Raw genomic sequence first — 21,331 nt, forward strand, 5'->3', positions numbered from 1 at the left:
GCAGCAATTTCTGTCACCGGTCGTAGCAAATGCCAACTACGGTTGCAACAAAAATCATTGTCACCTCCGTAGCAAAATTCAAAGACGAGGCAGTGTGTCTGCTCCGGCGCCGGTGGTTGCTGGTTGCATCACCCCATCCTCCCAATGTCATCTCCAACATCTACAGGTGGTGGTTCCAGCAAAAAAAACTCTTGCCAATTGTAGCAAAAAATCCTGCCGCCGGTCGTAGCAAAGCACCGTCCAACACAGATCCAGTGAAAACAAGACGCCATCGCCGATAGCAGCAGCCATGTTTGCTGGTTCCAGCATCCATAGATGCGGTTGCAGCAGAAACGACGACGTCGTTACCGTCGCAACATGGTTGCCGCCGGTGGTAGCTGCTGCTAATGCCGGTTGAAGCTCTTGTTTACCCCTTGAAGCTTTTTCGTGCCGGATGTAGCATTTTCAGCTATCGGTTGCAGCATTTTGCAGTTGCGCTATGGCTGCCCCAGCTTCCCTGTGTGGTGTTGAAGCTTTTTAACATACTGGATGTAGCTTTTTAGGATGCAGTTGTAGCAAAAATCGAGGACGATTGCAGCAAAAATCATCGTCCCCGCCATGACGGGTTGCAGCTCTGCCGTGAATGGACATAGCAAAAAAATTCACCGGACGTAGCAAAAAAACCATGATGGTTGCAACAACAAAAAATCGTCGTCACCATCGCGAGGTCGCAACTCGGCCATGGATGAACGTACCAAAAATCCTCGCTGGTTGTAGCAAAATTTGACGGCGGTGGCAGCAAATTTCGTCGTCACCGTTTGGTTGCAACTCGCCGTTAGAGATAGCCATGAAGGAAATATGCCCTAGAGGCAATAATAAAGTTATTATTTATTTCCTTATATCATGATAAATGTTTATTATTCATGCTAGAATTGTATTAACCGGAAACATAATACATGTGTGAATACATAGACAAACATAGTGTCACTAGTATGCCTCTACTTGACTAGCTCGTTTATCAAAGATGGTTATGTTTCCTAGCCATGGACAAAAGAGTTGTCATTTGATTAATGGGATCACATCATTAGGAGAATGATGTGATTGACTTGACCCATTTCGTTAGCCTTAGCACTTGATCGTTTAGTATGTTGCTACTGCTTTCTTCATGACTTATACATGTTCCTGTGACTATGAGATTATGCAACTCCCGTTTACCGGAGGAACACTTTGTGTGCTACCAAACGTCACAACGTAACTGGGTGATTATAAAGGAGATCTACAGGTGTCTCCGAAGGTACATGTTGGGTTGGCGTATTTCGAGATTAGGATTTGTCACTCCGATTGTCGGAGAGGTATCTCTGGGCCCACTCGGTAATGCACATCACTATAAGCCTTGCAAGCATTGCAACTAATGAGTTAGTTGCGGGATGATGTATTACGTAACGAGTAAAGAGACTTGCCGGTAACGAGATTGAACTAGGTATTAAGATACCGACGATCAAATCTCGGGCAAGTAACATACCGATGACAAAGGGAACAACGTATGTTGTTATGCGGGTTGACCGATAAAGATCTTCGTAGAATATGTGGGAGCCAATATGAGCATTCAGGTTCCGCTATTGGTTATTGACCGGAGACATGTCTCGGTCATGTCTACATTGTTCTCGAACCCGTAGGGTCCGCACGCTTAAGGTTTCGATGACAGTTATATTATGAGTTTATGAGTTTTGATGTACCGAAGGAGTTCGGAGTCCCGGATGAGATCGGGGACATGATGAGGAGTCTCGAAATGGTCGAGACGTAAAGTTCGATATATTGGACGACTATATTCGGACTTCGGAAAGGTTCCGAGTGATTCGGGTATTTTTCGGAGTACCGGAGAGTTACGGGAATTCGCCGGGGAGTATATGGGCCTTATTGGGCCATACGGGAATAGAGGAGAGAGGCCAAAAGGAAGGAGGCCTGCGCCCCCCCTCTGGTCCGAATTGGACAAGGGGCGCAGCCCCCTTTTCCTTCTTCCTCTCCCCCTCTTTCCACTTCTCCTACTCTAACAAGGAAGGAGGGAGTCCTACTCCCGGTGGGAGTAGGACTCCCCTTGGCGCGCCCCCTCCTAGGCCGGCCGCCCCCTCCCCCCTTGCTCCTTTATATACGGGGGCAGGGGGGCACCTCTAGGCACAACAACAATTGATCATTGATCTCTTAGCCGTGTGCGGTGCCCCCCTCCACCATAGTCCTCCTCGATAATATTGTAGAGGTGCTTAGGCGAAGCCCTGTGACGGTAGAACATCAAGATCGTCACCACGCCGTCGTGCTGACGGAACTCTCCCTCGACACTCGGCTGGATCGGAGTTCGAGGGACGTAATCGAGCTGAACGTGTGCTAGAACTCGGAGGTGCCGTAGTTTCGGTGCTTGATCGGTCGGACCGTGAAGACATACGACTACATCAACCGCGTTGTCATAACGCTTCCGCTTTCGGTCTACGAGGGTACGTGGACTACACTCTCCCCTCTTGTTGCTATGCATCACCATGATTTTGCGTGTGCGTAGGAATTTTTTTGAAATTACTACGTTCCCCAACAAGCGGCACCCGCGCCGTCGACCTGTTGCAGCTTTTTCTGTCGCCAGTTCGAGCACGACCGTTGTTGGGTTGCAGCTTGCTCAAGGGAACCATTCATGGCCACCCCGCACCTTTTCATGTGGAGAAGGATGGAAAAAAGGTAGGTGATGGGAGGAGGTAGGAGAAAGGGAGCGCGCGGAGAAGGTAGGGGAAAGGGAGCGACTGGCGCGGCCATGAATCACGGGCGGCTTCGCGAGGTGGGAGAAAAAGAGAAGAAAAGGAACGAGCGAGTGAGGAGAACGAAGAAAAAGAGATAAGGCACGAGATTTGTTAATGCGTGGGTCCACTCTTTACGTGTCGCGATCTGAATAGCTAGCGGATGCGCGCGTGTGGATGCGACCGGCCGAAGCTTCGACCGACGCCCGACCACAAATGTTTACCTATTGGGTATGCCTGAACACTTGTCGAGCAACCAGGTAGACACACCATGCACGCACTGAGGAGGGACACCCCGGCAGTGGCGCTCTGGAGGGCCCTCGAGGACACTTAGTGGTCATCCTCTCATGGTGGGGTGCACACCAGAAACAGAAGACGGCAGCAGGGCGTTTTGAGGCCAAGTGGCACACTGCTGGATGTGTGGAGGCGGGGAAGATGAATATGACGTGTAGGCCCGCAGAGTCAATGACAAAAAATGATTGTTTTCGGCCGGGATTGTCTTTTTCCCGACGCAACAAATAGTGTAGGGTCGGTTTAGGGTTGGAATTGACCGAGATTGATGAATACAGAGTGCCGATTTCAGGGATTCAACGTTAAGGGTTCAATTCCGACTACCTCTACGAGTTTAAGGTTTAAAATATACTTAGGCCGAAGCCCCACTGCGCACCAGACCCCCCTCCCCCCCACACACACTTCAGCCTTCACCCGTGACCACTGCTCGGCCTTCTGCACTAGACACGCACCACACCAATCCGGAGTCAAACAAATTTATTCGCCGCACGAGCTTCCGAGCGATCTCGCCGAATCATGATGATTTCCGATCTCGCCGTAACTGGTTTGTGGATTCCGTTGTTTCCTCCCGGCGACACGCCAAGGAATAGCCTCCACAACGATTTGATAACGACGATCATCCTCTAGATCAACTTCCGCAACATCTTCGAACCTTGCTCATGATTCCACTTGTTAGAATAAATTCGAGGCACTCCGTCGATCATCCAAGAACCTAGCAATCACACGAGTATGACACCGAGATTTGTTAACGAGGTTCACCAATATGGCTACATCCCTGGGGCCTGACTACGGGCTCTCCTCCCCGTGACACCGTCACAATACCGCACACCGGCCACCCGGTTGCCGGCACACGCCGCCGGCTCCCCTGCGTACATGTGCTATTATGTTGGCGTAAGTTACATCGTGTGTCTACCCTTGCTATATATGAGAGGCCTATGATACAAGCGTCATACTAGGACACGACTCCATATCCTATCTAAACACAATACTCCCTCCTTCCCGGTTTATAGGGCTTATCTCAAAAATTTCGGTTTCCCGTTTTATAAGTCTCAATTTGATTATTCCCCATCACGTCCTCAGATTTCAAGGTGCATTAATTCATTGCATGCAAGGATTATGAGAAACTTGACCAATGCATGTACTTCATGCATGCATGCATTACAATTAATGCATTGGTAACATAATTCTTTCAGTAAAACGAGCGCATTAATTGAGTGCTTTTACAAACCACGAAAATTATTCCATCACTCATCATCTACCTTGGTTGGTGAGATTTTTGAATTGAGCCATAAACCGGAAAAGAAGTAATACTACTCAGAGTTCAACTATAACCTGCCTTATATATAATATTCGATACAACTCTAATAATTGATTGTATGCACGCGCGCGATTGGCGCTTTGCTCCTGCCGGTCAGCCGGACACAATCATTAGGCAAAAATTGCGGAAAAAGAAATACGTGCATGTTCTTGTGTTTCTACGAGAAAAATGAGTAACAACTGCGATTGTTTTTGCTTAATAAATTCGGACGCTCTAAACATGTGCCGACTCCAATCCTGACAAAATCAATCACAAACATGACGTCTCTCTTGAATTGAGGAACGATCGGACAAATCAAAGAAGATAAATTCTTCTGGAAGTTTTTTTTAGTGATAATTAATCTGCAAGTGGATTTCCCCAACCTGATAGTAGTACTATCTTCGTTCTGATTTATTGGTTCTTTAATATTTTATTATATCCCAAATTTTGATCATGAATTTAATTAACAAAATGGTAATGCATGTCACAAAAATAATGTCACTGAAAACTATGTTCGAATATGAATTTAATGATATAATTTCTTATGACGTGCATTAACATTTTTTTAGTTATAAATTTCTAATAAAATTTTGGGTCAAAATACAAAAAGATCAATAGACCATAAGGAGGTTGTCACTGAAGAGATGACACCGAATCTTGACCTTAGTCCGACGCGTCATGCTCATCCGGCCCGTCACTCGCCTTATCCATATCGTCCGGGGCCAATCACGACCTCCCTCTTGTCACTGACGCCACCTTGGCCAGCCACAGAAGATCCCAAACCACCTCCCCGAGCAAAGCAAAACCCTAACTCCCACGGCCTGATCCGACTCCCACCGACCACTCATCTATTGCCCCTAAAACATTCAACATCCCACCGACAAGTGGGCCCAAAGTACTCCACGCCCCACATGTCAGCAGCAGCTATGTGATTAACCCATGTGCGCGAAGTGAGCCACGAGCGGCCGAACCCCGGACTGCCACGTGGGGATGGGTAGGGATCCGCGGCCCAAACCAGTGGGCCTCGAAACCGGTGAGCCCACACAACAGGCCCCCCGCCGTCTCAATGACACGCGGGCTCGCCCACCGTGGGTCCCACGAGGTCGCAGAGCGTGTCTGGTGCAAGCGACGTGTCCCGAAACCCACGCCGCCTTCCATATATAAAACCCCCTATCCATCCCTCTCTCCCTCGGCTCAGTCTCGTCTCCTCCAGGAGGAAAACCAAAAGCGAAAGGGGAGGGGAGGAAAAAAAATAAGTCAGTACCACTCGCTCGCTCCGCAGCCGCGGCGCACGCACGCAAATCTCGCGCACGGGTTTGGGGGGCGCTCGATCCGCGCGGAGGAAACCCTAGGTACGTACTACTATGTCTGGATAGGGCGTCGGCTCCCGCCGTGCTTGCTGCCCGCGCGCGGCCGCCCCCCGTCTCCCCCGCTCCAGTTCGTTCCCCATTTCGGTGCGAGGCGACGCTGATTTGGTTTGGTTTTGGTTGGTGCTGTAATTGTCGCCGCAAGGCGGTGGATTCGGGATGTCGTCGCCGAGGAACGATGGTGGGTTCCTGACGCAGGAGCAGCGGGAGAAGCTGCGGATCGCGGTGCAGAACGCCGAGACGCTCTCGCTCACGTCGCCGCGCTCGCCCACGGGGAGCACCACCTCCGCGCTGCTGCAGCAGTACGAGCTGCACCAGCAGCAGGTGCGCGCCGCTGCCGCCGCCGCGAGGGGAGGCGGGGGCGGGGGCGGAGCTGGGGCGAGGCACGCGCGACGGTCGCATTCCGGGAAGGCCGTCAAGCTTAAGAAAGGTGAGGCGGCGCTCGATCTGCTTGTGCCCTGTGTAATTAATAGCTTCCCTGTTGTTATGGGGCTGGTTTTAGAGCTTGGCGTGCTTGATTAGGACGCAATGTTGCTGTGCTGCTATTATTACCGCTTCAGTGGACTGCATAGCCTGTTGTTCATGCCTTATGTGGAGTCGATCTAGTTTAGGGTTCTGGGAATGCAGGTTTAGCAGCTGAGTTGATCTTGCTGTTGATGTTTATTTCGAAGTTATGCTTGTAGTTCTCGTATGCTTATGCTGCTAGTTTTTGCGTCTCATTGAGGTGGGGCTCTCGTTATATGGAGGTAGCACATTGTGGCCTATACATCATACATCGCCGACAAAATTTTATTGGGGGGTCATCGATTGTTTGACTGTTCACTAGTTTGCCGATTTCGATTTGTTGCAGTAGGTTGGTAAGTTGATAACCATTGCATTTTGATGGCATACACCTGCTGTTGGTGGCGAGGGTTTAGCAGCTGAGTTGATCTTGCTGTTGATGTTTATTTCGAAGTTATGCTTGTAGTTCTCGTATGCTGATGCTGCTAGTTTTTGCGTCTCATTGAGGTGGGGCTCTCGTTATATGGAGGTAGCACATTGTGGCCTATACATCATACATCGCCGACAAAATTTTATTGGGGGGTCATCGATTGTTTGACTGTTCACTAGTTTGCCGATTTTGATTTGTTGCAGTAGGTTGGTAAGTTGATAACCATTGCATTTTGATGGCATACACCTGCTGTTGGTGGCGAGGGTTAGCTTTGCATGCATGAAGCAGTTTAGCGGTTCCGTGTGCGTGTTAATTTGTGATCCCGACTCCTGAACTGCCTAAAGGGGATTGGTTTTGTCGGTTCCGTGTGCGTGTTAGTTTGTGCTCCTGACTCCTGAGCTGCCTAAAGGGGATTGGTTTTGTCGGGTAATGGCAATTACAATCTGGCCATATAGCATTCTTCTATGTTGGTGGAATTGATGACCAGTATTCTGGTTGCATCTGTTACTCTTTTAGGAAATTTTTGTTGCTCTCTGCTTTTTTGATTCATAGGGGTGCTCAGATCCCATGATCTGATATATCGTACTGTAAAGTCGTCCGAGTATATTATCTACCTGTTCCTGATAATAAGCTTTCAGTTAGTTAATACCACTGACTTTTCCTGTGTGGGCAACACAACCATCTTTTACATGACATTTGCTAAGACAGAGCACTTCAGGTTCCTTCTACTTGTGACATGTACCCTGAGCTGACTGTGATGGTTGCCGTCTATATTGTCGTGTGAATTGTTCCCCACTTGTGATCATCATATTGTATGATGAGCAGTTGGCCATCTCTTGTTCTGTTGGGATATGGTCTGTTTGTATTCCTCTAATTGTTTCAGCTCACAATTCTAGCCGATGGAATTTGGTCCACATCTATGTGTATGTATGCATATCCAATACTGAAAATTTGTGCTTGCCCATTATATGATTATACTAGATCCTGCAGATTATTATTCCAACTTTTATGTTAGCTGTCTGTACTGTTTTTCGTTATTTTCGTAATAACTGGAAAACTCATTTGGTATCCTTGTTGTTATTACTTCTAGCTGTTATTGGAACCTAATTTTTTATAGAACGAGTAAATGCGTATGTGCAATGCACGTTGATATTTGGCAAAATGTTAATTCTACCTTGATTTAGGTAGAATATTAATTGCATGTCAATTATGTGATTAGTGTTGATATTACTATTTGGTATTATTTGCACGCTAAACATGTTGAGTGCTCGCCATTGGAGCAATCTAGATCGTTGGATTGACATGGTTTGGTGGCTGGGATAGTTGGATCTGCCGCTTTGGGTCTTTTTATATTGGTATAGATATAGTGTATTGCAGCATGTTGCAATGGAGGCTTCTCTCTTTCTGGTAGCAATTGATTATGTGTTTTGTTAACAAGCTGTGCATCGTTGTTTGTTTCCCTTTCCTATTTGAAGTTTTGACTCTGTGTTTCATTTAGAAAAGGAGGTTGTCATTCTGGGCTTATAGTTACTGGTCCTTTGTTTCTTGCTTGTTTAGCTTCCATTTACTTTCTGTACACATTGGGCGTGGAGTATTTGGGATCTTCAGTGAAGTGTATATTGTACTACCTGGACTCACCCTGAACGCATATGGTTAGATTTTACAATTAAAACTGGTGAGGCATTGACTTCAGTTGCTATTACCAGAGACTAGCTGTCAGGGATACTTTCTTGAACCTTTGTTTTCTTGTCCTGCTATTGTAGCATAAAAATCTAAAATGGGTCCATCTATTCATTACACCATGTAGTTGCTGTGTGGCCTAGTATAGAATGCAAATGTGCAGCTTCGTGTTTAAATCTGTACTATATGTGTGTTATTTTATTAAAAAAAACTGCCATGCGATTATGTTACATGATAGTATGATGTTCAGTTTATGATTCTTCCACGATAGAAACAGTGATTACCCATTCACAATCCAAGTCTAATACATTGTGGGGTCTTTTTGAGTTTGGGGAATTCTTGAATACCACTATAGGTTCTATCAACTAATTGCACTTCGAAAATGGCTGTGTTTTCCAGTGTGTCATGGTCTAGTAGTTCTCATTTCTACTTTTGTAATGTAGAAAATTGCTAAAATGTCTGATTTGTTCATCTTCTGTACTACAGATGGTGCTGGTGGCAAAGGCACCTGGGGAAGACTTATCGACGCTGATACAGCCACATTCCTTGACCGAAATGATCCAAACTATGATAGCGATGAGGTAATACTTCATGGTCTTGACTTGTGTACTCCAGTCATTTTTTCATGCAATGCTGAACCGTTTGACTTATTTTAGTCACAAGAAACTGGTAAATATAATATTCAGCTTTGTCTAAATATTTTGTTAACGTGTTATGTGGTTAATACTCAGTACTCAGCCTAACTTTGGACACTCATCGTGTTGTGTTTTGTTAATCAGGAGCCATATGAATTAATTGAAGCCCCTGCTACAACCCCACTAGAGGACTACAAGAAATCTTTTGTCACGATCATTGAGGAATATTTCAGCACTGGTGATGTGAAGCAGACAGGTTCTGATCTTAAAGAGCTGGGTTATGATGACTTCCACCGCTACTTTGTCAAGAAGCTTGTTTCCATGGCAATGGACAGACATGACAAGGAGAAAGAGATGGTGTCAGTGCTGTTATCATCTCTGTATGGTGATGGGCTCAGTTCAACTCAAATCAAACTAGGGTTTGTGATGCTGCTACAAGCTGTTGATGATTTGGCTGTTGACATACCTGATGCAGTTGATGTTCTTGCTCTTTTCATTGCACGAGCAGTTGTAGATGACATTCTTCCACCTGCTTTTCTCAACAAGGCAAAAGGAAGCCTGACAGAGTCTTCAAAGGGCTTGCAAGTTTTACAAATTGCAGCAAAGAGCTATCTTTCAGCACCCCACCATGCAGAGTTACTTGAGCGACGCTGGGGTGGTTCAACTCACATCACAGTGGAGGAGGTAAAGAGGAGGATTACTGATCTTCTAAAGGAATATATTAAGAATGGTGATACAGCGGAGGCGTGTAGGTGCATAAGAGAGTTGGCTGTGCCATTTTTCCACCATGAGGTCGTGAAACGTGCTGTCACCCTTGGAATGGAAAGTCCAGCTGCAGAAACCCTTATTGTCAAGCTTCTGAAGGAGGCATCTGAAGAAGGTTTGATAAGCTCTAGTCAGATGGTGAAGGGTTTCTCCCGTATTGTTGAGAGTCTTGATGATCTCTCCCTTGATATACCATCCGCAAAATCTCAATTCCAGACATTGGTATCGAAAGCAGTTTCCGAGGGTTGGCTTGACTCTTCGTATGAATCTTCAGGTGCTAACGGCAGTGTCCAAGATGATGACCATGAGAAGCTGAGGAGGTACAAGAGGGAGGCTGTGTCTATGATACATGAGTACTTCCTTTCTGATGATATACCAGAGCTTATTCGCACACTCAAAGAACTTGGTTTACCAGAGTACAACCCGGTCTTTATCAAGAAACTGATAACAATTGCCATGGATCGCAAGAACAGGGAGAAAGAGATGGCATCCGTTCTCCTATCCTCATTAAGCATGGAGCTATTCTCCAGTGAAGACATCGTCAAGGGATTCATAATGCTTCTTGAATCTGCAGAAGATACTGCACTGGACATATTGGATGCCTCAGATGAGCTGGGACTGTTCCTAGCGAGGGCAGTGATCGATGATGTGCTTGCGCCTCTGAACTTAGATGAGATTGGCAGCATCCTTCCACCAAGCTGCAGTGGGGCTGAAACGTTGAACATGGCGCGCTCGCTTGCCTCCGCCCGCCACTCAGGAGAGAGGCTACTGAGATGCTGGGGCGGCGGGACAGGATGGGCCGTGGAGGACGCCAAGGACAAGATAACAAAGCTCCTGGAGGAGTACGAGAGTGGAGGCGATGTAGGAGAAGCATGCAAGTGCATCCGTGAGATGGGCATGCCTTTCTTCAATCACGAGGTGGTCAAGAAGGCGCTGGTCATGGCAATGGAGAAGAAGAAAGAGTGCATGCTTGCTCTGCTGCACGAGTGCTTTGGCGAAGGGATCATAACCATCAACCAGATGACCAAGGGGTTCTCGAGGGTCAGGGACGGGCTTGACGATCTGGCTCTCGACATACCTGATGCCAGGGAGAAGTTCCTCTCCTACGTGGAGTATGGGAAGAAGAACGGATGGCTCGTACCCTCTTTCGGCGTTGCTGCTTCGACTTGAACCGATGACCGAGCGAGCAGAAAGCATCAAGCTGGATCGCGAAGACGCAGGCTGCCATAGTGTGGTGCAGCCCACCTAGTTTGCGTTTGCGTTTGCGTTTGCGTTTGCTTCTCTGATGCACGTCCCTGGACTTGCGTCGTAGGTAGGTCAACGAGCCCCTCTTGCTTGTGGTGGTGGCTCACGTCTAGATCTTTGCATCTCTGGACATACCCTTTGCTGTTCTTGCCGTGTTCCGTTCAACATCTTCATAGACATTTTTCTTGTTACATCAAGTAGAACAGAGGAGAAAAAATAACTTCATGTAAAAGTTTTTACTATGCCTCTGCCTCTGCCTCCCCTGCATTGACGACTTGTGATTTGGGAAGCATCATGCCGAAACTAACTGTAGTAGCGACTTGCGGCATATCTGAATCGACAGTTTTTCTAGGGCTATCATCCTATCTCAAAATGCTATGGATATAGCTTTGCTCTTTGTAATAACTTCTAAATAAATTTGAGAACGTTTGGTCTTGCCTCCTGGGTTTCGATGGATTGGTCCAGACGCCTTGAATTGAGCCAACGGGGCATGCTAAACTGTCAGACCTCTTCCATGAGCTCAAGCGCACGGGTGGCACCGGGCAAAGTGGAGTACAGGCCTTTTCTCAAAGGCAAAGTTGAAAGTTGCACCTACACGCTGCTCTCCTCGTCGTCCTTCGGCTTGACATTGCTCAAGAATCTCGCATCCTCTCCACTGATGACCACTATCTTTGGGCGCGTCTCAACCGCAAGGTCATTAGCATCGCGGTCCTTAGCGTGCCAGGAAGAAGCAGAGTGCGTGCACTGCAAACGTTAAAGAGGGTGACGCTAACACTATTTTTCTTCACCCACGATAATGCTAGAAGGAGCAAAAACCATATACTACACCAGTTGAAGACAAACAATGGCTGGGTCACACACCACAAAGTTAAAGAGTGAAGTGCAATGTAGGTTCTCGAACTATTTCAAGGGTGTCATGTAGGTCCTCGAACTATAAAAATCATCATCCAGGTCCTCAAACTGCAGTAAGTGTATCATTGAGGTCCAAAATTTCCCTAACCCCCTCTAACTAGCCAGCTGGCGCCGTTAACCGTGAACACTAAACAGTAAATTGTGAACAATAAAATAGTGCACCAGTTCCAACATCATTTCTGTATGTGCTGAACAGTAAAAATCAAAAAAAATCTGGAATTCTTTGGCACCGAAGATACCCTGGTGCGTGAACAGTAAAAAATGTTCATTAATTCAAAAAAATGTTAGCGAATATGAAAAGTTATTCGCAACTTTATAAAAATGTTCACAAACAATAAATTTGAAAATATGTTTGCAAGTATGGAAAAAATGTTCGCGAGATTAAAAAAAATGTTCGCGAACCACAAATATATGCGACTTCAACATTTTTTTAAAGTCACGAATAATTTTTCCAAATTCATCGTTCGCGAACATTTTCCTAAAGTCGCGAATAATTTTTTTAAATTCACGAATATTTTTTCCAAATTCATCGTTCACGAACATTTCTTTAAAGTTGCGAACATTTTAATTAAAGTCTCGAATATTCTTTCCAAATTCATCATTCGCGAACATTTTTTTAAAGTCGCGAATATTTTTTCCAAATTCATCGTTCGCGAACATTTTTTTAGAGTCACGTATATTTTTTCCAAATTCACATTCGCGAACATTTTTCTGAATTAATGAACATTTCTTACCGTTCATACAACTGGGTATCTTCGATGCCAAAGATTTTCAGATTTTTTTTATTTTACTGTTCATCGTACACTGTTCATCACGTGCAGAAATGATGCTCGGAACTTAAGGCTGTTTTACTGTTCACATTTCAATGTTTCATTGTTCATGTTTAACGCTGCCAGCTGGCCGGTTAGAGGGGGTCAGGGAGATTTTGGACCTGAATGACACACTTACTGCACTTCGAGGACTTGAATGACAATTTTCATAGTTCGAGGACCTACGTGACACCCCTGAAATAGTTCAAGGACCTACAATGCACTTCACTCAAAGTTAAAGGAGGACACCATCCACACACACTTTGCGAGTGTCATTGGCAGAGAGGCCAGACCCTGACCTAGGACTTCAATTGGAACAACCTTCACACCGAGCATGTGGACTTGATGCTTGACGGGAATCGATGACCCCTTCATGGAGGAGGAGGTCAAAAGGGCCATTGACGAGATGTCGGACGACAAAGCCTGGGTCTTATGGTTTACCTGCATCTTTTTTGAACTTTGTTAGGCCTCAATCAAGGATGATGTGATGCGGGGTCTTTCGCCATTTTACGACTTGCATTCTAAGAACTCCCAACTCTGCAAACATTGTCCTTTTGCCGAAGAAAGATGGGACGGAGGAGATTTTGGACCATAGGCATATAAGTCTCATTCCTGCCATTGCCAAAGTGCTTGCTTCGACTTGCCCCTTTCATGAACAACCTTGACTCCAACTCCAAAAGTGCATTCATAAAGAAGAGGAGCGTACATGACAACTTCATGTATGTCAGGCCAGACGCCTGCACAGAAATAAAAAGGCAACCTTGCTCTTCAAATTGGACATTCAAGACCTTCGACTCTGCTAGATGGGATTACATCCTCGATCTACTTCAGCGGAAGGGGCTGCCTAGTCGGTTCAGGGACTGGATCACCGCCTTGGTAGCCACATCTTCATCATGGGTCCTCTTCAACGGGAACCCCCCACCCCCCCAAGATCTTGCATGGGAGGGGGTTGCGGCAAGGCGACCCATGTCGATGTTGTTATTCGTTATCGCCATCGACCCCCTACAGCAAACCCTGAATGTTGCTACTAAGCACAACGTTCCGCACAAGACGGGTGGAAGAGGGGCCACCTTCTGCACCTCGCTTTATGTCGAGGACGCCGCTATCTTTGTTGCCCTCATCAAGCAGGACGTCCATAATCTGGCGACCATTTTGGGCTCTTTTGGTGAGGTGACCGGTCTTTCCACCAACTTTCAAGAGATCTCTATGGTTTCTATTTGTTGCAACAACCTCAACCTTGACGACATCCTGCAAAACTTATCAGCCATACGAGCTTCTTTCCCAGTCAAACATCTTGGCCTACCACTCTTCTCAAGAGAATGGACTTCCATCCGCTTGAGGATAAAAATGTGGCAAAGCTCCTTCCATGGCAGGGGAGGAATATCACTATGATTGGTCGAACTACTTTGGTCAAGTATGTCCTCACCTCGCAGACACTATATCATGTCACCCCTCTAGTCGTCATTCCTAGAGTTCTCAACAACATAAGAAGGTGGAGTGGGCTTTCCTTTGGTTGGCGGCGGACAAGACCTTGGGCACGAAATGCAAGGAGAATTGGGAAATTGGGTGCCACCCCACCTACCTTGACGGCCTTGGTGTTCTCCATCTTGAGAAATTTGCTAGGGCCTTGTCGTTGTGATGGCCATGGATTGAGCAGAACAACCCAACCAAGTTGTTGATTGGCATGGGCAGTCCCTTGTGACGTCGTGGGCATGGAGTTTTTCCATGTCTACACCTGCATCACCATAGGCAATGGGGCTAAGACGCCTTTTTGGGATGCGCCATGGCTGGATGGGAAGAGGCCAAATGACATTGCCCCCTTGTCCATATGGCCTGAAAGAGAAAGAAGTGGATTGTTCGCCAGGCCCTTGCTAGGAATGTGTGGATTAAACAAATCAAGTTGACCGAGGATTTTTTTTCTCATGGATCATCTTCTTGAGTACCCAGAGCTTTGGAGCATCCTCTCGCATGTTTAGCTTAACGATGTTCTGGAGGATGACATTTCTTGGAAGTTTGCGGCAAGAAGTATCTACTCGACCAAGTCTGCATACAAGGCTCAATTCCATGGCGTCACCCTCGCTTCAATGAACAAGACCATCCGGAAGACTTGAGCCCCTCCGAAGGTCAATTTTTTATTTTATCTTTGCTTGGTTAGCCATTCAGAATAGGATTTGGACCATCGATCGCCTAGCTAGGAGAGGATGACAAAATTCTGGACTTTGCGCATCTGCAAGAGGGCCAATGAGACGGCCATGCATCTTTTTTTCCGGGTGTCGCTTCACCATGATTGGTGTGAAGAATGACCCAAGGATTGACTTGGTTTGGACTCCCCTGAATTTATCTGTGTGGGCAGGTGAGAGAAACATCAAATCTTGGCGGACAAGCATGATAACCCTCAACATTGCAAACCGAAAGACGATGGCCTCCCTAACCATGCTTGTCTGCTGGACGCTCTGGAATGAGCGAAACGCTCATGTCTTCCAAAAGAAATCAAACTTTACCATGCTGCTCCCTCCGTTCCTAAATATAAGTCTTTGTAGAGATTCCACTATAAACTACATACGGATGTATATAGATGCATTTTAAGGGTGGATTCATTCATTTTGCTCCGTATGTAGTCTATCCAGTGGAATCTCTACAAAGACTTACATTTAGGAACGGAGGGAGTACATCCTAAAGCTTATCGAGGAGGCTAAGATTTGGGTCATCTAGCAAAATAATTGGGTAATTTTATCTGCCACGAGAGTTAGAAGCCTTTCCTTTTGTATGTTTGATGTCGCTGTGCTCTTTTTTGAGCAGTAACTCTATATTAATAAATGAGGCAAATCTTTTGCTTTGATTTAAAAAAAAATCAGCTCCAATATGCCATGTTAATTCTCTACAGCGATCTCTTGAATTGATTTGCATGATGACGACAATTGATTAACAAAGAATAAAGCGATTGGTCATGAACGCAACAAAAGGATGTTTTCCGATGGATTATATCATGTGCTACCAGTAGAGTTTAGAAGACCTATTTGACTGTACTCTGACATCTAAGATGCACATCTAGAGTCAGAACTCAGGAGCAGGCTGCAGTTCACATCTAAATTGAACTTTCAATGGAATTTGGTTACCCACATCCGTACCAAAATGATAGAACATTATCAGCCTCATTTCAACGGTGCTCATCTCCTTACTTAAGCTACAACATGCTTGCTACCCATGGAACACCTCCTAGGTTTCGGACCTGTACACAGCGTCAGCTCTCGTTCTGCAGTCTGGCCTGATCTTGCAGAAACAGCAGCTGAAGAGTCCCTTGCGAGGCCGCGGAGCTCTGTGCTTGTCGTGCGGTTGGGACTTCCGAGAGGGTGCGCACGCACCACACGGTAGAATCTCAGAGAAACAGACACCGCGGCGACGACCTTTGACTTCGTCGACCTTTGGCATGCGCTCTCCAGCTCTTGAGGCGACATTCCCTGTAGTGGATGCTTCAGGAATGACAGAGATCTTCTGGTAGCTCAGGATCCTCGACTCCGCATCTCCTGCATCGCTATCTGCACCGTGAAGGCATCCCAGGATGTGAGATGCTTTCTCCTTGGGCTGTTGTCCTGGGAGCGGTGGCGAAGGGCACTCCCTTCTGGATGAAGCTACGGTTCTGCAGTCCGTGGCGACTGGATTCTGCGTCTGTTGATCTTCTCTGGATTGCATGACCAGGCTGACCGACGAATTCTTGGAAACAGTCCTATTGCTGATGGAGATTGGAGAAAGATTGATCCTGATGTCCACGTTGCACTTGAGCAAATTCTGCAGAGAAACCACAAGTGGCATCCAGAAGCTCTCTGATGTTGGTACCTCCTCAGGATGACAGAATTGTAACTCGGCAACTGCCACACCTGCAATCCGAAAATAAATAGAATGAAAATCTGACTTGAAACATCCTCAGCGGGCATGCAATGATGCTTATATAATATGTCACCATGATTGCTCAGACTGAATGCCAATTGCTACAGAAGATCAGAACTCTGAGCATAGTGCACGCGTTAAAAGAAACAAGGACTCTGCCCATGATGTACCATCTGATGGTGAACAATAACTTATTTTGGCAGGTGCGAACATTTGTTCAGTATGTGTTTTTTGGAATGCAGCATTGAGCAACTGGCTGGATAAAGATGTATGGTAGATCAACAGGAAAGAAGGGCTACATGAAGCAGGGACATGACTTAATAAGATAGAATGACAAATGAATCTTCTTTTGAAACAAAGTAAAAGTTCTAACACAGAGTTATATCAATTACCTTGGGTTGTGTACAGGGATGACAACTTTCCATCTTTCTGCAACAGATTATGAAGTGACTTAGATGTGCAGTTTTCAAGAGCCTTCATCCATATCGTCTCCAGTACATCTGGATCTCCTAAATTCATATCCAGACATCCAAGTTTGTTCTGGTAGCACAGATGAGAACTGGTCTCTAAGCTTTCATCTTTCAGGGCAGCAGCCCCGTCGTCTGCACAATTAATAGCATGATTATCAGAAAAATAGACACCTGTAATCAGAGATTTGTTTCATAATGATATTTGATATAGGGAACAATTTGAGATATTCGGCATTAATGCAGCATGCCTTTTTCAGACAGAGAACACGAGGTACCTGTTTGACTCTCTGTGAACATGCTTGAAACTGCAGTATCATCTAGGGCTTCTAGGCAGTAAGGCTCTCTCATATTGAACTGTAACAGAGCGGCGGTGAGCCAAGTGGACTGGTTCTTCGTGGTTTTCAATTGCTTTTCGGTTTCAGAAAGTATTTCCAGCGCATTCCTAAGTTTGTGCACGTCCACATCAGCAGCTGAGAAGTTGCACAGACAGGGTTAGACAGATATGGAAATAATAGATCCATGTACACTGTAAGCTTATATACACACATAGGGATAGTGCTATAAATCATCAACAAAATCGCAGATTTGTGTGCCGCTATGTCTCATGTAGCTCGCACAACTTTAAAGTTTGCCTAGGAAGGGAAGTGCACGTACATGTATTTTTGCCAGTAACTTTCCTAACTTCTGAAGAATCTGAGGGTTGCTTCGCAGCTAAAATATCCATGATAAGATTTGCAAGCTGAGCCAATAGCTGCATGGGATCGACCTTTGAACTCAAAAGCTCCCTAGCCCTCCGAACAATGGTAGCAGCATCTGATGACATAGACAGATTAAGAAGATCAAGCAACTCTTCATCTGAGACATCACCTATCTGCCAAAATATAATTGGAGGTTATTTATAGGTTCAAAGAAGAAAAAAGGATAACATATTTTCTGATGATATATATGAAGCTAGAAAGCTTGAGTAAATCAACTTACTAGGTCGTATGTTACTGATTTGCTGATCCTTTTTCCGAGCAGAGTTAATTGGTCAAGCATTTGAACTGCATCCCGAATGGAACCACTTGCCTTGCGAGCAAGAAGCTCCAGCGCTTCGGCTTCGAACTCCATACCTTCTTTTGTGCAAATCTTGCTCAACCGGCGGACAATATCTGCATCATCTATCTTGCAAAACCTATAGCTCTGGCACCATCCAGCGGAGTTGCTTGGTAGTTTATCGATGTCGGATGTTATCATGACAAATATTGAGCTTGCAGGGATCCCTTCAAGGCTACTGTAGATGGAGTACCATCCCTCCTTATCCATATGTTGGCAATCATCTACAATAAGTACCTTGAAGTGCGAAGAAGCAGGAATTTCACAGGCATTCCTGAGCAAGACAGCAACTCTAGATTTGCAATCCAGTTTGGAAGCATCAACCTCTACCACACTGTTGCTGTTTCCTGAGAATATGGCCACGCATTCCTCGCAGTGCCCACAAGGTTGGTTCCCACCTGGAGAGAGGCAATTCAGCGCCGCTGCAAATACCCTAGCCGCGGATGTCTTGCCAATGCCGTGCGGGCCGTGGAGGAGATAGATTGGAGCAAGCTTTCCTTGAGAAACAGCGTTTGAAAGAGACTGTGCAACAACATTCTGTCCAGCCAGCTCAGAGAAAGACTTTGGCCGGTACTTCTGGAGCAAGCTTCTTGCGCCTTCCTGGGGCTCACTCCGGCCGAGCTCTTCCCCTTCAATCACCAGAGAGAAAGCCCTGTCCTTGGCAGCTCTCGACATCCCGGGGATCGCAGAGCAGCAGTTCTGGTTATGAAGCGCCGCCTTCACCCGCGCGTTGGCCTTGATTATGTTGATCGGAGAGTTGGCGAGGCGGCCGCCAAACTCCTCCCTCCTCCTCTGGACATGATCATACATGTTGTAGCTGAAGCTGTGCCTGCCGTAATTGCTTGCCTCCACGTCATCTTCCTCGAGGGAACACCCCTCCCAGATGGTCTTCTTGGCCGAGAACTTGGCCAGCGAGTTGGTGTCTGGGTCCCTCAGAGATCTGGACCTCATGACAGCGACCAGAGCCCTCGAAATCGGGATATCAACCGAATGCCTCCTCCCCTCAATCATCTTGCAAAGCTTCCGCAGGCTGATAAGACTGCAGACAGCTGAATCCTGCAATGCTGACGAGTCTTTAGGAACAATGTTGACTTGTGACAAGGAAAGCACATGCATTGCACGCTAACACGAAATTTTGAAACATGAAGCAGATTCCCCATCTAAAATTTCCATCTATTTTTAGATATTTGGTAACAGGAAATGCAGGCCGTGGACCGCGATTTTTCAGGAAACAGACTCCCTCCCGCTGCGATTTACCCTAACAGCATTTACCGCGCAGACAATCAATCTTGGGAGCAGAAAAGGATAGAAATTGGGTGTACGGTTTTGAGCAAATCAATCTTGCACTGGTAAAAAAAAAGAGAGAGAGAACTCGCAAAGAAGAAGAAACAAAATCGTAAATGCAGAACGCATCTGAGAAGAGAAAACAAGAGGAGAGAAAAAACAACCTGGGAATTGAGGTTCTTGGAAGAAAAACCTGGCAGCGGGGGGATTTAAAAAAGGGAGACGGGAGCGCAATTCCCCATAGAGGAATGCACCTCAAAGAAGGAAAAGAAAACGAAGAATCAGAGCATCTCGGCGACACGCGAACCGAACAACCAGAAGGAAACCAAGCAGGAACAGAAGAGGGAAGGTCGGGATTCGAACCGAAAGAAAGCTTACCCTACGTCCCTACCACCGCGAAGCCGGCCACCGCCACCGCCGCCGCCGACGAGGAGAGGAAAACCGGCACAGCCTTTAGGCACCGCCACCGCCACGCTCCAGTTCGCTCCCGGTATTTACCACCACCGCCGCCGCCACCGCATTAATAACGCGAGCGAAGCGGAGGGAGGCGGGGTGGAGGGGCCGCAGGAGCAAGAAGAAGACGAGGGGCAGCGCAGTGGCAGGGCGCGTAAATTCGCCCGAAGTCGACGGATGGTTAGCCCCGCGAGGCCTGGGTGGAGACTGGAGTAGAGGAAATCGGAGGCCGGCCGCGCCTCGGGCTGCGTGCCATCGCTCATCGGTGGCTTTACAGCCGTAGATTGGTGTGAACAGCAGGGGCATGCTCGTCTTTTACCGAGAGGATTGCGCGGCTCCGTCACGGCCGAATCATAACGGACGGGGCAGTGGCCGTGCGCCGAGTCCATGACAGGTTGGACCCGGGCCCACGCGTCGGCGACCGAGGGGCGCGTGAGGATGGCGTCAGATTTACTGTTGCTGATGGCGGGGGCGGGGGCTCGTGACCCCACCGCTTCTCTGTGCTCTGCTCGTCCTTTGCTCATCCTTTACTGCCAGAATAACTCTGTTTCGCCCAAAAGCAAAATTTGGCTTTCCTGGCGTGGCCTCGTTTTTGTTTCCTGCGTAAATTGCACATCAAACGGCAATCACAGTACCGTTTGAAACGCCGGGTTTCCTTATTTGTTTGACAGCACGCAATTGCCCTTGTACCCCTGTTTTTGTCCAACTGCACGCACGCTCGCTCGCACGGATGGTTGCCGAATCCGGAGTACAATTCTGAAGATTTGTGGAGATCAATCAAGAGGAAATTATGTGTTTCAGACGGACATGTATATTATGATGGCACAAGATCGTCTTTTCCCATCCGAGGGCATCTCATCATCGTCTGATTTTTTTGTTTTTGTAGGAGTAGTTGATTTGTTTATCATCTGATTTGGAGCCTACCCATGTTATGGAATTGTGATGGTTGCACTGTTCTCTGTTTTGTATGCAATGCAGCACCCACCTTGAGCATTTGTTTCTTGTGCCAGGAGATGGAGGGTGGAATGGATGTCTGGGACCTTCTTTTTCTCTAGAGCACATGTTCGCGGTATTATTTATCTCTCTCTTCTTTTAACGGGGATACGACACAGGGGGGCCAAGGTTAGTTAGGTGCGGCGATGTGTTTACTCGTTTTCTAATCACCATTTCATTACTACTGCTAGTGATTAGGCAACGAAGGCAGGGCGCTGGTGATGAGCTAGTAGTCTCGACTCTGCTCGCTGCGCTGCTGAAACAAATGTTGGCTTTAATCATGAGATTAGCCCGCCATTTAAGATATGATCGCATCATCGTGCCCGAATCTACAGGGTAAGCACTCCCAAATCAGACAGTTCCTCGTGCTTATCTTTTTCTTTGAAAAATAATACTATGAAGTTTAGCCGGCCTGTGTTCTTAATCATGCTAGATCAGTACAGTAGGCTCCTGTGATTAAAAACAG

At 46.7% G+C, this 21,331-nt stretch overlaps 2 protein-coding genes across 2 annotated transcripts; one reads left to right on the forward strand and one right to left on the reverse strand.

The window, feature by feature from the left end:
* Window positions 1-5,531: 5,531 nt before the first annotated feature.
* Window positions 5,532-11,206, forward strand: LOC123161383 (MA3 DOMAIN-CONTAINING TRANSLATION REGULATORY FACTOR 1). Its single transcript, XM_044579223.1, has 4 exons — window positions 5,532-5,693; window positions 5,854-6,138; window positions 8,806-8,900; window positions 9,099-11,206. The coding sequence occupies exons 2-4, from the start codon at window positions 5,868-5,870 to the stop codon at window positions 10,887-10,889; spliced, it is 2,157 nt and encodes a 718-aa protein (XP_044435158.1). The 5' UTR covers window positions 5,532-5,693; window positions 5,854-5,867; the 3' UTR covers window positions 10,890-11,206.
* A 4,379-nt stretch (window positions 11,207-15,585) lies between these two features.
* On the reverse strand, window positions 15,586-20,073 carry LOC123159131 (protein STICHEL-like 2). Its single transcript, XM_044576956.1, has 6 exons — window positions 19,798-20,073; window positions 18,019-19,191; window positions 17,695-17,911; window positions 17,316-17,510; window positions 16,963-17,172; window positions 15,586-16,560 (listed from the first exon to the last, which is right to left on the reverse strand). The coding sequence occupies exons 2-6, from the start codon at window positions 19,144-19,146 to the stop codon at window positions 15,902-15,904; spliced, it is 2,409 nt and encodes an 802-aa protein (XP_044432891.1). The 5' UTR covers window positions 19,147-19,191; window positions 19,798-20,073; the 3' UTR covers window positions 15,586-15,901.
* Window positions 20,074-21,331: the final 1,258 nt, after the last annotated feature.

Source organism: Triticum aestivum, chromosome 7B (genome assembly GCF_018294505.1).
Source record: "Triticum aestivum cultivar Chinese Spring chromosome 7B, IWGSC CS RefSeq v2.1, whole genome shotgun sequence".
Taxonomy (NCBI): domain Eukaryota; kingdom Viridiplantae; phylum Streptophyta; class Magnoliopsida; order Poales; family Poaceae; genus Triticum; species Triticum aestivum.